The sequence below is a fragment of the Caretta caretta genome, chromosome 9 (genome assembly GCF_965140235.1).
Source record: "Caretta caretta isolate rCarCar2 chromosome 9, rCarCar1.hap1, whole genome shotgun sequence".
NCBI lineage: Eukaryota > Metazoa > Chordata > Testudines > Cheloniidae > Caretta > Caretta caretta.
Genome location: NC_134214.1, coordinates 58,433,652 through 58,448,367, shown reverse-complemented (window position 1 = coordinate 58,448,367; position 14,716 = coordinate 58,433,652). Strand labels below are relative to the sequence as shown.

At 46.5% G+C, this 14,716-nt stretch overlaps 1 protein-coding gene across 2 annotated transcripts in view; it reads right to left on the bottom strand.

Moving 5' to 3' along the window:
- The window catches only part of FAAH2 (fatty acid amide hydrolase 2), a 31,079-nt gene that overhangs the window by 5,597 nt on the left and 10,766 nt on the right, over positions 1 to 14,716 (bottom strand). For both annotated transcript variants that reach the window (XM_048864347.2, XM_048864346.2), the window contains exons 5-9: positions 8,292 to 8,411; positions 7,284 to 7,419; positions 5,889 to 6,006; positions 2,834 to 2,953; positions 741 to 852 (exon numbers count right to left, since the gene is read on the bottom strand). In XM_048864347.2, the coding sequence (XP_048720304.1) occupies positions 741 to 852; positions 2,834 to 2,953; positions 5,889 to 6,006; positions 7,284 to 7,419; positions 8,292 to 8,411 (606 nt within the window). The remainder of the gene's footprint in view (positions 1 to 740; positions 853 to 2,833; positions 2,954 to 5,888; positions 6,007 to 7,283; positions 7,420 to 8,291; positions 8,412 to 14,716) is intronic.

Genomic DNA, 14,716 nt, shown 5'->3' with positions numbered 1-14,716 from the left:
AAGCAACGAGGTTTCCGCCATTTCCCTCAGGAGATTATTCCATAGCCAGATAAACCTCATGACCTCAGCATTCAGAAGTTTTTCCTAATATTCCACTTACATTTTCCTTTGCAAAGAATCACCCTAAATAATTCCTCTTCATCCTTGGCATTTGCATACTTCAAATATCTGTACACACTTACTGTATATTATTAGAAATAATTTTACCTGCCTTGAGCCCAGAGAAAAACCAAACCAAAACTGGAACAAAGAGGGAACATTCCAGTAAAAAGCTCAAGAGCCAGAAAACAGAACTCCCACCCAACTCCATACCATAGCTCCCAATATTTTCTATTCAGTCATATACCACAACATACATACCTCCTTCAAGTGCTACATCACTTATAGCACTGTATATGCTATAATGTGTATACAATCACTCATGCCCTGTTAAAAGCAGCAATCTTTTGGGTGGAATGTGGCAACTGTGTATAACAGCACATAGCTATTGTTTAGGATAGGATGTGAAGAATACCTTTTCCAACTGGAAGAGCTGGGTAGGAATTTAAGGAGGCAGAATGTATTTACCCAAGTTGGAATCTGACCAAACACTGGCCAAATTATCATAATCTTACAAAGAGAGCTTCTTTCATAGCCACAGGCTGTAAATTAGGATTATAAACAACTGCAAATTCATTTTAACTTGGATTTATTTATTTTTTAAACAGAAAGCCCCATTAAATGAGATGGCTTGACTTTACCAATGGCTGGGATGGTGTGCAAAGACATCCCCAGGAACCATTTCATCAGCTCCCACAGCGGCCATACAGGCTTCCCATGATCCCCAAGCAGGTCTGTGAACAGCTGTGCTTCCTGCAATTAACACACACATCACATCAATGCTGGCAGGGGGTTGTAGTTAATATGCAGTGAGTGACAGGATAAGAGAAAGCGCTGAACCCCTCATTACCAGCAGCATTATCACAGTCACCAGATTATCTGCATTCTCTGCTGAGCAGGGTGGGGAGACCACATACTGCACCAAAAGTGACCAATCCCCATCCATAGCGGAACAGAAAATTATTGTTAAATACAATACTCACATGGGGCGTTGGCAGATTTCCCACGCACTGCTAAACCAACTGACGGGCACACCACATCCGGGAGAAAGGAGGAACTGAGGAGGTATATTTTCATCTGGTAGGGAGATTTTGTACTGGTTGTGGGAAAATCCTCATCAGCCAGGAGGGTGCTCAACCACTGGCACTGTCTACTTCTGATGGTGTACCCCAGATCAGGCAATAAGAGGGGCAGAAGTAAATATTTTTTGGGGATGTTCACCATTTTTACATGAATGTTAGTGCTTTTCTCTCTGGATCTGGAGAAGAGGAAGACTGATGGAATGGGACATGGCAGGGCTGCTTGGGATTGTATCTTTCAGGGAGATGAGCCTTTTTGCTATTTGCATATGTAGCCCATTAAGTATGCTATGGGATGCGGACATGAAATACTGTTGTACAGTGCTTGGAGGTCAGGACAAACCCTAAGAAGAGTCAGAAGTAATAAATAAAATGAGTGAGAGAGAAGAGGGACACCAGCAATTTAAGCAAACCACAGAGCAGGTAGGTATTGTAATACAAAAGCTGTATAACACAGACCTGCCAATGAAAATTAACACAAACTTGCAGCACTGTTGACCACTATATGCTGGCTAGTACATACATCATCCACACCATACATACACATGAGTATGCATTAAGCACAAATAGCGTTAAGAACAAATATCATAGCAGTTATATAACCTAACTTGGCTTATACCTATACTATAATCCTGTTCACTTACGGTAAGTATCCCATAACACCTTGCATTACCGGATGTAAACCTTAGCTTAGGTAGATAGGAAAGCTGTCAGGATCAGTATCTATGAGGATTTTTACCATAGTAACAGATAGGGAGTTATTCTCATGGACAAGTACTGGAATGTGCCAAAGGAAGAGGACAAGACATATGATTGTTCTACCCAGGTGCAAACCAAGAAGGTACTTTCACGAACCAGAACCTGGAATGCTAGTATCCAAAACAAAGACAACGAAAGGAACAGAACAAGGAACTGCGACAAACTGATGGACTGAATTTTAGTGACATCTAAAGGAATACGTAACTTGTAAAATCATCCTATAGATACTAACCAGCTGAAACGTAACTCTGGAAGCAGACTTTCCGCGTAAGGTGACTGTAACAATGCTGCACGGGTCTGCTCCTGGAGACCAGCATCACATAGAACCCTTTTCCTGTACTGTATTATTATTGGCTCACAGCAATAAACCTGACTGACATTGGTTATTTGGTCTCAAGTATATTTCATAACAAACCAAAGTGTGTCAAGCAATTGACTATAGAATTTATCAACAGCATCTTTAGTTTCAGTCCTGCCCATCTCCACTTCCCAGCAGTGTTAATGCACCTCAGTCCTGACCTGCATCACCCCGCTGCTGCTGACAGCGAAAAGAGTGAAAAGAAGGCAAAACTAGTGAATTAGAAAACCATCTGCTTAGCTGAGTCTGTAAGGACTTGCACAGAAAAGGCCAAAGCAAGAATGCTAAAAGGGGTCCCTCATCTGCTAGATCACTGGATTTACAGTCACCTCACAAGTGGCTGACACAAGAGGATAATGCTTAAAGTTACAGGAAGATAGAGGTAGAAGTGGGGAGCGAGACAGTGGAAGAAGAGAGGAGACATGCAGCTGGGTCCCAAACCTATCAAGCATGTACATGTCCCCCTCTCTGTCTACTGACAAATGACAGATTCCTCTCCGCTGCAGTATGCTTGTGTCCTGGTCAGAATCAGACGCACCTGCCCATCACTGTCCCGGGAAGACATCATAGCAGACCAGATCTGGAAAGCGTACTTCATCTTGTGGATTGTTATGTGCTGAACTTGGACCCCAAACCGAGTCTCCAGGTGCTCCACCACCTTATGGAAATACAAGCGGAAAAGTGTATCCATCATGTTATGTGATACTTCACTACTCTCAGAAGCAATGAGAGATTGGTGGGTCTGGGTAAAGCTAAGGTAGCTAAGGCCAGTGGGCCAAACACAGCCCACAGAGTTGTCACACAGGATGTGGACCCCCCCATTTTTATTATGTAGCTGGGTACTACAAGTCCAAGGCATGCAAGTCTCCATATTCAAGGCCAACAGGTAGAGTCTGCTCCATTTTATGAAGATCAGATGTTCCCTAGAAAATTTTCATTGCAACTATCAGCTGAACAAAGTCAGGGTACCCCAAAGCTAGCATCAAGGGGACCAGAATAGAACAGGACTTTTTTAATATAGCATCTTTCATCATCAGGTACAGTGACAGAACACTCTACTGGGCAAAGACTGTGCGAGCAAAAGGGGAAAGGCACTCTACACACAGCTGTGGCCCAGATCCACCCTTGGATTTTATAAACATTATATTTTTATGACTGGTATTATGGCTCTTTCCCTTCTAAAAAATCCCAAAGAATCTCCACAATATAAACAAGGAGACTTTTATGCAGGTAAAATATAATTATCCAAACTGGAATTTGGCAAGAACATTGAACAACCTATTCTTGTGTAAAGAACTCATGGCTCACTCTGCATGTATGACTTGTCCAAAAGCTAGACATTAGAACTGTTAGATCTTTAAGATTCCACATAAACTGGTACTAGATATAAGTAAAAAGACCTCAGTTTAACGTCTCATCTGAAGGACAGGACCTAAGCAGCAGTGTCCTAGCTCTGTGCTGCTGGCTCAGCATGAGGTCAGATCCCATCTGTTAATGATGTATGCAGTAAGTGCCAAGTTTCCTGTATACAACTCTGACAGTGCACTACAATTTCAATTTGTAATATGCCCTGGCTATTTCAGTCCTGCTTTCCTCTGTGCAGATATTGACAGTGATGCAAATTATTTGGTAGTTTTATAATTTAATTAACTCCTGGGGGAAATCTGTGCCAAAAAATTAAAATTTTTGCACACAATATTTTAAAATTCCTCAAAATTCTGCATATTTTATTTGTCAAAACAACACAATATAATCATACCAGTATCAATTATTTTGGTAATTTATTTCAAAATACCTGTCAGCAAGTATGTCTGTAACAATACAGACCAAAAAAAAAAATCTCAATTTTTTTGACAATTAGATTCCTTACTAGGCATATTAATGCAGAACTTTGAGTAATTCATTTAAATTACAATACAGAACTGTCAGGGGTAATGGAAGAGCTGAGGAAGAGGGAAGGAGCCTAGAGTGAACCTGGAGGGTTGTTGGGTGTGGTTGGGAGAAGTATGGAATGGGTTTTTTTCAGGGGGCAGGGGCAGGATTGTTCGGAAGTTGGGGAGCCTCCCCCATGCAGACCCTGGCGGATCCCAAGCCTCTCCCATTCTGTCAGGCACATCTGCCCCTGTCCCCGCACCCCATATCCCGATGGGTCTCTGCAGTCCCCCACTCCCATTCAGCTCCTGGCTCAACGCTGTCACCCAACTAGCTCCTGAGCCCGTGCCCCAGTCTGTCCGCCTGTCTACCCATTCTGAACTCTAGTCTGTGACACCCCCCCAGCAGCCCCATATGCCCCACTCTGTTCTAACAGGCCAGGTGCTGTGATGGACTTGTACTCCTGGAGGAATTTTGTGCCACTGCGCGCATACAGAATTTTTTTTTCTTCACAGAAAGTGCTGTAGTTCCTCCTTTTGCCCACCAGAGGCCACTGAGGCACCAGAACAACCCACTGCATTCATACTGTTGGCTGTTCTGGTGCCACAGTTGCCTCTGGTGGGCGAAAGACCGAATTGCAGTATTTCTGGAACAGAATGCATTTTCTGCAGAAAAAAATAAAATTCTGCTGGACCCATGAATTCTGCACATGTGCAATGGTGCAGAATTCCCCCAGGAGTATATAATGTGAACAAGCTTCCATTGGAGATTAGACAGTCAACCAAACTCATCTGGTTTATGACTTACATCATAGCTAAGACTGCTAGTTGGTCATGGAAGTCACGGATTCCGTGACTTTCTGGGACCTCCGTGACTTCTGCAGTAGCTGGTGCGGCTGGCTTGGGGGCCGCCTGAGCAGCTTGGACAGCCCCTGAACCAGCTGTACCAGCCACTGCTGGGTCAGTCTCGGGCCACCGCACCACTGCCCCCGCAGCAGCAGCAGGAATTTGGGTGTGGGAGAAGGCTCAGGGTTAGGGCAGGGGCATGGGAGAGGGTGAGGGCTCCAGGTAGCACTTACCTTGGGGGCTCCCCGGGAGCGGCAACATGTCCCTCCCTCAGCTCCTAGGTTCCCGGCCAATGGGAGCTGTGGAGCCGGTGCTTGGGGCAGAGGCAACGCGCGGAGCCCCCTGACTGTGCCTCCGCCTAGAAGCCAAGGGACATGTAGTCGCTTCCGGGGAGACACACGGAATAGGTAGGGAGCCTTCCAGCCCCAACCCCTCTCCCACCAGCACCAGTGGGGGTTCTGTGGCACCCCACCCCACACACACCCCGCCCCCCCCCCCCCGAGAACCCGCGGTGCCCTCCCGCCAGAGCACTCAAGATTTAGTCATGGGTAAAAGTCATGGACAGGTCATGGGCTGTGAATTTTTGTTTACCACCTGTGACCGGTCCATGACTTTTATTAAAAATACCTGTGACTAAAATGTAGCCTTAATCATAGCTGATCTCAGGTTTCCTACCAGCATGCTCTTGATTCAACTGATTAGCATCCCATTCAAAAGTACTAGCATATAAGGGCCATGATAAACAAGAGATGGAACAGACATAGGTAGAGCAAGTCATCTCTTATCCAACTGACTCTCTGAACCTCTCCCTCCAGGTTTGTCTACCATGCTTCTCACCATGGTATCCGAATGCCTGAATAACCAAGTCCCTCTTACCTTTCTCTGGGCCTGAAGAATTTCCCTGTCCACAGGGGACACGAAAACTGAACCCCCATCATGCTCCATGCAGTAGAATTTTACTTTCTCCAGTGACACCTTTTCATCCAGCTTCAGCCTGCAGTGGAAGGAACAATACCTGGGTCACAAGTCTCCATCTCCTGCTGTTCCCAAGATGGAAACACTGCTCACACACTTGCTAAAGTTCCTCAGGATGTTCTACTACATCTGTCATGTTAGAAAGGAGACAATTGCTACTGACATACAAATAGCTAGGTGTTGGCATTAAATATATCTGGCTGCTTGCCTCAGTGTCACACACAGTCACTGGGTCAGCAGTTTCCACATTTCTTTTTTGTTTTAAGAAAATCTTTGTCTTACAAGATGCCCCTCCATATTAGATCGCTCAGCCAACAGCAAGCATTAGGAACAGCATTCAGCATGTGCATTGGACAGCCAGTGCGGAGGTAGACACAAAGCTGAACACGGACATGTAAAGGACACATGTGCAGCAAAAAGCCAGTAAAGGGGGAGAAGCAGGGTAGAAGAACCTACAAGATCTCCCCCTGTTCTCACCACTAGTGCCTCTACAGAAATAATTGTGGTCAGTTGGAAGTCTGTGCTTGTGTGCTGTCAGACTTTCAGTCTCTTCTCCTCCATACAGGATAGGGAGGCCTCAGGGAGCAAAAGCACAGACCCCCAACTGGCTAGTGTGCTTTTGTCTTCTGGAATGAAAGGACTACACCTGAATGTGCTGAGGTAAGGGCAGGGGGAGGGATCCAAGAGCAGCCAGTAAGGGTCATGATGGCTGGGATGAGGTTGAGCGGCTGTAAGAATCTAGCCAGGTAGGAGGGAGAAGTAACCTATAAGATACTGTACACTGACTTTGCATTTATTTTAAGCCATTTCCCATGTTCTGGGCCCTTTGAGGAGAGCTATTCAATCAGTATAATTCACTCCCTCCAAAACGCTCCAGCAGAGGACTCACTGTGTGAAGCTTCAAATAGACAGAATGTATATCACTCACAAGGGGGAGGGATGACTGCCTGTGGGGAGTCAATGCCTATGGCACCTGAATACAGGAGATCCGATACAGAGACTAACCCCAGTGTCAGGTGCCAAGCTGGCACCGCTGCTGAAGAAGCAAATCTGTTGTGCAAGATGCGACACATTTGTGCCCCTGAGTTTCCCTATGAAGACTTAAAGATTTCTGCAACCTGAATTCTAAGACATCCTCTCTTGATAGACTAGTTTCGAGTCATCAACCAGGTTGGACCAGTTACTTAACATATGGCACATGAAAGGAGTAATCAGAAATAATCAGATATATGCCTTCCTGGTCAGAAAGTGGTTGAGATCAACGATGAGTTTCACAAAGTGATAAGAGCGACCTACTTTCTGACTCCAGGCCCAGCCATGACCCTCAACATGGGCTCCAGGTCCTCAGCATAGCGACACATGGGACCCGTGCACAGGAACTCCGTCCGCACCCCCAGAGCATTGGGGAACTGACCATCATTGGGGACCACCCCTAAAAGCGCAAAGGCACACGAGTTAGTCGTTACATGGCAAAGTGCATCCTTGCAAACACAACTTCAGCCAAGGTGATTGTCAGAGAGGAGCCGCCCTTTGGACTTCCCCATATGAGAGCGCCATTCACATGCTCATATGATTCACATGCCACTTGGAGAAAAAAAGTGCTCAGATGAAACAGACCAGAGCAGCATGCCGCTTGGCTGCCTACAGTCCAGCCACACTAGGTCATCCAGCCACTAAGTTACATGGTAATGAGAGGCTCACAGAATAATGACAGACTGCAGCTACAAGAACACCCAGCCATTTTGTTGCTGAGTCAGAAACACTGACCCTGTCAATGTCCTATCGCAAGGATTTGGTATCTAGTGTGTCAGGTCTGATGTCACCACACTTTCCCTGAGTTTAACTCATAAGAACAGCCACACTGGGTCAGACCAATGGTCCATTTAGCCCAGTGTCCTGTCTTCCTACAGTGGCCAATGCCAGATACATCAGAGCAAATGAACAGAACAGGGCAATCATTGAGTGATCCAACCCCTGTTGTCCAGTCTCAGCTTCTGATTCCTAAAATAAAGGAGACAGGGTCAGCTTCTCTAACTTCTCAGGCCAAATTCATCTCTGGTTTAACTCCACTAGCTTCCAGGGACTTACACTGGGGAGGAATTTGACTTCCAGCATCCAGCAATAAGCTAGTACTGAAAATCCTCTCTCAAAAAGATACAAATGTGTCACAAGGAGGCATATGGAACACCTCCCCACACACCCACACTGATGCCTGTGGTTACCCTGCCAGTGGGAAAACATCCAGTGTCATGTCTGACTCAGGGGGAGAGAAGATGCAAATTCTCAATCCTGGACACTTGGTACCTGTGGTGGGTTTATGTCCAAAGATTCCATTGAAAAAAGCAGGCATCCGAATGCTGCCGCCGATATCTGAACCCACCCCGATTACGGAACAGGCAGCTCCCAGGACGCAGCCCTCACCACCTGCATGAAAACAAAAACCAGAGACTTATCACTTTTCCCTATGTCCACTGCATAATGCGCTGTGGCAGCCAGCTAGCCTGTGGCAGAACAAAGGAGCTCTGCTTCCTCTCCCTGCAGAAAGTCGCAGAGTTTAAGGCCACAAGGGACCATTAGATCTGGCCTCCTGCTTATCACAGGCTGCTAACTTTGACCCAGAAACCTCCATGCTGAGCCCTATTACTTTTCTTATTTCAGTCCTCAGGAGACTAAACTGCTGGTGCCACAGGCAAAGACCAGGAGAGACCAAGGTGCTACCAATGCCCGAGGCCCATGTGAGGGCAGGGAATTGATTAGGTGAGATACTCTCAGATGAGCCTAGCAAGTGATCCACCACCTCATGCTGCAGCAGCAGGATAAACCTCCCATGGTCCCTGCCAATCTGACCTGGGGGAAAATTTCTCCATGACCCCAAATCTGCTGATCAATATGACCCTGAACATTTGGGCAAGACACTCCGACCAGGCATCTAAGAAAGCCGATTCTCTAAACTTCAGGGCACTGTCCCACTGGCATGGCACCAACGAGCCGGTGGTAGAGAGGCAGAAGCAATGTAGGAGAACCTGCAGATTCCCGCCCCGCCAACACACACACCCCTGTTCCATCCCCTGGTGCCTCTGCAAAAATAATTGGTCAGTTGAAAGTCTGTGCTTGTGTGCTGTCAGACTTTCACCCTCTTCTCCTCCATGAAGGATAGAGAGTCCACCCAGTCCAGGTGGTCCATTTCCACCTAGGAAGAATCTCTGATGCTTCAGAAGAAGGGGGAAAAAACCCCAAACAAAACTAGAATGGACCAACTGCACACTGGAGGAAAAAGTCCCTCCTGATCCCTGCAGGCAACTGGCTGAAGCCCTGAAGCTTGAGACCGGATTATAGTTATTTAAATGCAAAACTGCGAGTGTTATGAGTATGCTGAGGGCAATGCAGGCAATCCTGTTCTCCCCAGGAAGAAGGGAATTAACATGGAGACCCAGATTACGAAGCCAGAAGGGACCACAACTGTCCACCACAAATCCCACGAACCTAGCTGCAGAACATCTCCCAGCAGCTGAATTAAAGCATATCTTTTAGAAAGACAGCTAATATTGTTTTAAAGACTCCAAGCATTGAGGAGTCCACCACTCCCACCAATCAGCTGTTCTAACCACCCTCACTGCTATAGGAACTTCATCTTCCAGATGACAGGTTTCAGAGTAACAGCCGTGTTAGTCTGTATTCACAAAAAGAAAAGGAGTACTTGTGGCACCTTAGAGACTAACCAATTTATTTGAGCATAAGCTTTCGTGAGCTACAGCTCACTTCATCGGATGCATCCGATGAAGTGAGCTGTAGCTCACAAAAGCTTATGCTCAAATAAATTGGTTAGTCTCTAAGGTGCCACAAGTACTCCTCATCTTCTAGATGCTGGGTCTTGTTATGCCTTTGTCAGCGTGGTTGAAAAGTCCCCCATTCTCAGACTTCTTTTCCATGTGTAAGTACCTATGCACAGTGACCAAGCCACCCCACTAACTTGTCTTCGGGAAGCAGAATAGACTGAGCTTCTTAAGCATCATATTGTAAAGTTTGTTTTCCAGCCCCTGGATCACTTTTGTGCCCTCCATAGAATCATAGAATATCAGGGTTGGAAGGGACCCCAGAAAGTCATCTAGTCCAACCCCCTGCTCGAAGCAGGACCAATTCCCAGTTAAATCATCCCGGCCAGGGCTTTGTCAAGCCTGACCTTAAAAACTTCTAAGGAAGGAGATTCTACCACCTCCCTAGGTAACGCATTCCAGTGTTTCACCACCCTCCTAGTGAAAAAGTTTTTCCTAATATCCAACCTAAACCTCCCCCACTGCAACTTGAGACCATTACTCCTTGTCCTGTCCTCTTCCACCACTGAGAATAGTCTAGAACCATCCTCTTTGGAACCCCCTTTCAGGTAGTTGAAAGCAGCTATCAAATCCCCCCTCATTCTTCTCTTCTGCAGGCTAAACAATCCCAGCTCCCTCAGCCTCTCCTCATAAGTCATGTGTTCCAGATCCCTAATCATTTTTGTTGCCCTTCGCTGGACTCTCTCCAATTTATCCACATCCTTCTTGTAGTGTGGGGCCCAAAACTGGACACAGTACTCCAGATGAGGCCTCACCAATGTCGAATAGAGGGGAACGATCACGTCCCTCGATCTGCTCGCTATGCCCCTACTTATACATCCCAAAATGCCATTGGCCTTCTTGGCAACAAGGGCACACTGCTGACTCATATCCAGCTTCTCGTCCACTGTCACCCCTAGGTCCTTTTCCGCAGAACTGCTGCCTAGCCATTCGGCCCCTAGTCTGTAGCGGTGCATTGGATTCTTCCGTCCTAAGTGCAGGACCCTGCACTTATCCTTATTGAACCTCATCAGATTTCTTTTGGCCCAATCCTCCAATTTGTCTAGGTCCTTCTGTATCCTATCCCTCCCCTCCAGCGTATCTACCACTCCTCCCAGTTTAGTATCATCCGCAAATTTGCTGAGAGTGCAATCCACACCATCCTCCAAATCATTTATGAAGATATTGAACAAAACCGGCCCCAGGACCGACCCCTGGGGCACTCCACTTGACACCGGCTGCCAACTAGACATGGAGCCATTGATCACTACCCGTTGAGCCCGACAATCTAGCCAGCTTTCTACCCACCTTATAGTGCATTCATCCAGCCCATACTACTTTAACTTGCTGACAAGAATACTGTGGGAGACCGTGTCAAAAGCTTTGCTAAAGTCAAGAAACAATACATCCACTGCTTTCCCTTCATCCACAGAACCAGTAATCTCATCATAAAAGGCGATTAGATTAGTCAGGCATGACCTTCCCTTGGTGAATCCATGCTGGCTGTTCCTGATCACTTTCCTCTCATGTAAGTGCTTCAGGATTGATTCTTTGAGGACCTGCTCCATGATTTTTCCAGGGACTGAGGTGAGGCTGACTGGCCTGTAGTTCCCAGGATCCTCCTCCTTCCCTTTTTTAAAGATTGCCCATGCCCTAAGCTGTTGAAGGCTAGAAGTTCTTTCTGTTGAGGCAGCATGTTCTGCCCCCAGAGACATGAGGAGTTCCCCTGAAAGACATTGCGTCACTCAACACAACCCCTTTGGTCAGTTCTGAATGGTACTGACCACGCTCCAAATACAGTCTTGTCTACACCTGCTCAGCCAGAAGGAGGGGGGCCCGAGTGTGGGCCAGAGGAGTGAAAGATAATAAGGTGATCTCTCAGAACTCTGCTAGAACCTTTCTGGCAGTGATAACCAACCATCCGAGTGGGGAGCAATCGCGCACACAGATGGAACAGGAGCCTCCGGCTACACACGCACGAGGGGACCAGTAGGAGAAGAGCAGCTTCTTGCCCATGTGATTTGCCCAATTTGTGTAAATATGTCAGAACTACTCAGTGATGTCAGCATGAAGCTACTCCAGCAAGGAAGCCCTGAAGTGACACTCGATAAGAAGTAGAGGAGATATCTGTCACTGTTCAGTGCAACAGCACCTGTATCTCCCCTCAGTTGTGCAGAAGGACACGCAATCTCAGGCTTTCAGCTCCCCGTTTCCTTACATAACCCTTAATTTGAGTTGAAACCTCAGCACAGGTCATGTCCCCTTTTTTCTGAACTCCCTGAAATCTTATCCTACACACTGTAGGAGTCAGCTCAAACCTTTGCAACAAAACTTGCTTACAACGATTATAATCTCTATAGTCCTTCCTTCCCATAAGGGTAAAAGTGTCCAAGGCCTTTGTCCCGGACAGCAGAGGAGCCAGGTGTCATGTCCGCCTTCCCCACCTTATTCAATTCACACCCCTTTTCAAAAGGATATAGGATCCACATCACCACACTCCCTATGTCGAGCAAGTAATTTGGAGACTACACCACCCATGGGGACAGGTAACTGGGTACTGGCTTCACCTACTGGACTATGGTTCTGCTGGAGCAGTTTCTCCAACTCGATCTGATATTGGTGCTCGCTGTCCTCTTCTCTCACCGCATGCTGCTTCTCCCTCTTTTCTCTCTCACACTGATGCTGCTGCTACCAGTCTGCAAGCTGCTGGTTTCCAGACACACTCAATCCCTCTCTAGCTGGAGCTTGCCTGGCTCCAGATGTTGGGCTGTCCACCATTCCTGTTGCAGTGGTGTTCTTGGTCTGGACGGAACACAGTTGCTGAATCTGTCAGTCTCATCCCTGCTTCTCTCCAAGGTGTTGGCTCCAAGACTCTCCCCATCTGCTAGGCCCTCCGCCAGCAGGCTGGAGGTTCCCTTTGAACTTGGCATTGTTTCTTGACTGGTCACGGGAATAGAGCAAATCAGACATAGGTGAGAGGTTTTTCACAGGAGTGGGTGGGTGAGATTCTGTGGCCTGAGTTGTGCAGGAGGTTGGACTAGATGATCATAATGGTCCCTTCTGACGTTAGTGTCTATGAAAATTCACTATGAGTTTGTTCTGTCTTCAGGCTGATCTCCCTTTCTTTGCATCGCTGAATCAGCCCATTTGTCTACAGCTGTTGACAATTCATTTTCCCATCTCTCTTTTCACTATTCCTTTTCCCAAAAAAAGACTTTTTCCCCGCTGTGCTTTTCCTTCTATAGAACTTACTTTTACTGAACTTAAGCAGGTCACACTATTACAGTTTCCATCACTGCCACCACAGATGTCACAGGACAGGGCAACTGCCCCTGTATTTCCCCTCTGGGGTCCAGTGAGGGCATCCACTCTCAAGCTTTCAGCTCCCTAGAAGTTGCCTTTCTTCAGTGGAGACACGTATCTCCTTCTCTCCTGACTGGGGCACCCACGGTGAACAGTTCCCTGCCTCCACTGTGTATTTCCCAGCACAGACAGTCAACCTAAAAAAACCAGCTTGCTTTCTCTTCAGAGACTGATAACTGAGGTACTACTACAGATATAAGTTATGACACAGCCCTTCCTATGCAAATCTACTTTATTCTTAAGGCAAAAAGCATTACAGAGAAAACATTACAAGCAATAAAAGAACCTTCAGGCCTCCTAATAAGCTTACCAGTGATCACCCAACCCTCTGGGTTTCTTTGTGGTTACAAGTTCACCAGATTTCAGAGGAACAGCCGTGTTAGTCTGTATTCGCAAAAAGAAAAGGAGTATTTGTGGCACCTTAGAGACTAACCAATTTATTTGAGCATGAGCTTTCGTGAGCTACAGCTCACTTCATCAGATGTTTCCAGAGCTTCAGCACAGAGCAAGCACACATTCTTATGAGGCCTCAAAAGAACAAGTCCTTTCAATCCTCCCTTAAGGGTCCTGGCCATTTGTTGGATCAGGCAGAAGGCCCTGAGTCATTTAAAAATCAGGCTTGTATACAGAAGTCTTTTCTTTGTCTGTTCATCGCTGCAGAATCCAGTTTGAACCACTATACAGGGAGTCCTCGGACTTATGACACAATTTGTTTCTCAGAATTGCATTGTAAGTCGAAACCGTTTTCCCAAAGGAATCAATAGCATAAAGGGGGATTGGTTCCTGAACCAAGGCTTGATACACTATTTTCACCACAATAACCCAGATTTTTGTACTAAATGAATTATAGATGACTAATGTAGCAACATCAATGTATTTATTTGATAAACAGCATTCGAATAAATGTATAAAATCACATATGCTTTGACTTTCCAGAACTTTTTGAAGGGCTCTTGGCTGGGGGCTTCTCTGAAGTCTGTGCTGCAGGTTTCTCTGGAATCTTAAAGAAAGTATCTCAGGAAGTTTTTGGACAGATGTTCTCCTCTTCTCCTTGTAGATTTCTCTGTAGCAGCTGTACATGTTGTATATGTCCCTATTCACAGACGCACTGCGTTCAGTGATGGGAGACAGGCTGTGCAGACAGCCAGGAAGGCAGGCAGCTGCTCAGAATGCTGGCAACATACTTTGCAGAACTGGGCTTGCTTTTTACAGAACTGTTTGTAAATAACTTTGTGGTCATATTACAATGAATGGAGCTGGAAGGAGGTCCCTTGCAGTCACTTGTCTGATTGGCTTCCCCGGCCAGGGTAGATTGTTGCCAGGTAGCCTTGCTGCTTGTTTTTGTTTGGCTCCCAGCCCCGGGCTCAGCCAATCAGAAAGCTTGAACAGTGAAATTGTGATTGGCTGAGGCTCAGCATGTGATGTGTGCTGTTCTCCATGCTGGCTTTCATCATAAGGGCGAAACAAGCATCATAGGGGTGAAACAGGCTGAAAGTGAAAAGCTTTGTAAGTGGCGTCCGACGTAAATCGGGCATCGTAAATCCAAGGACTCCC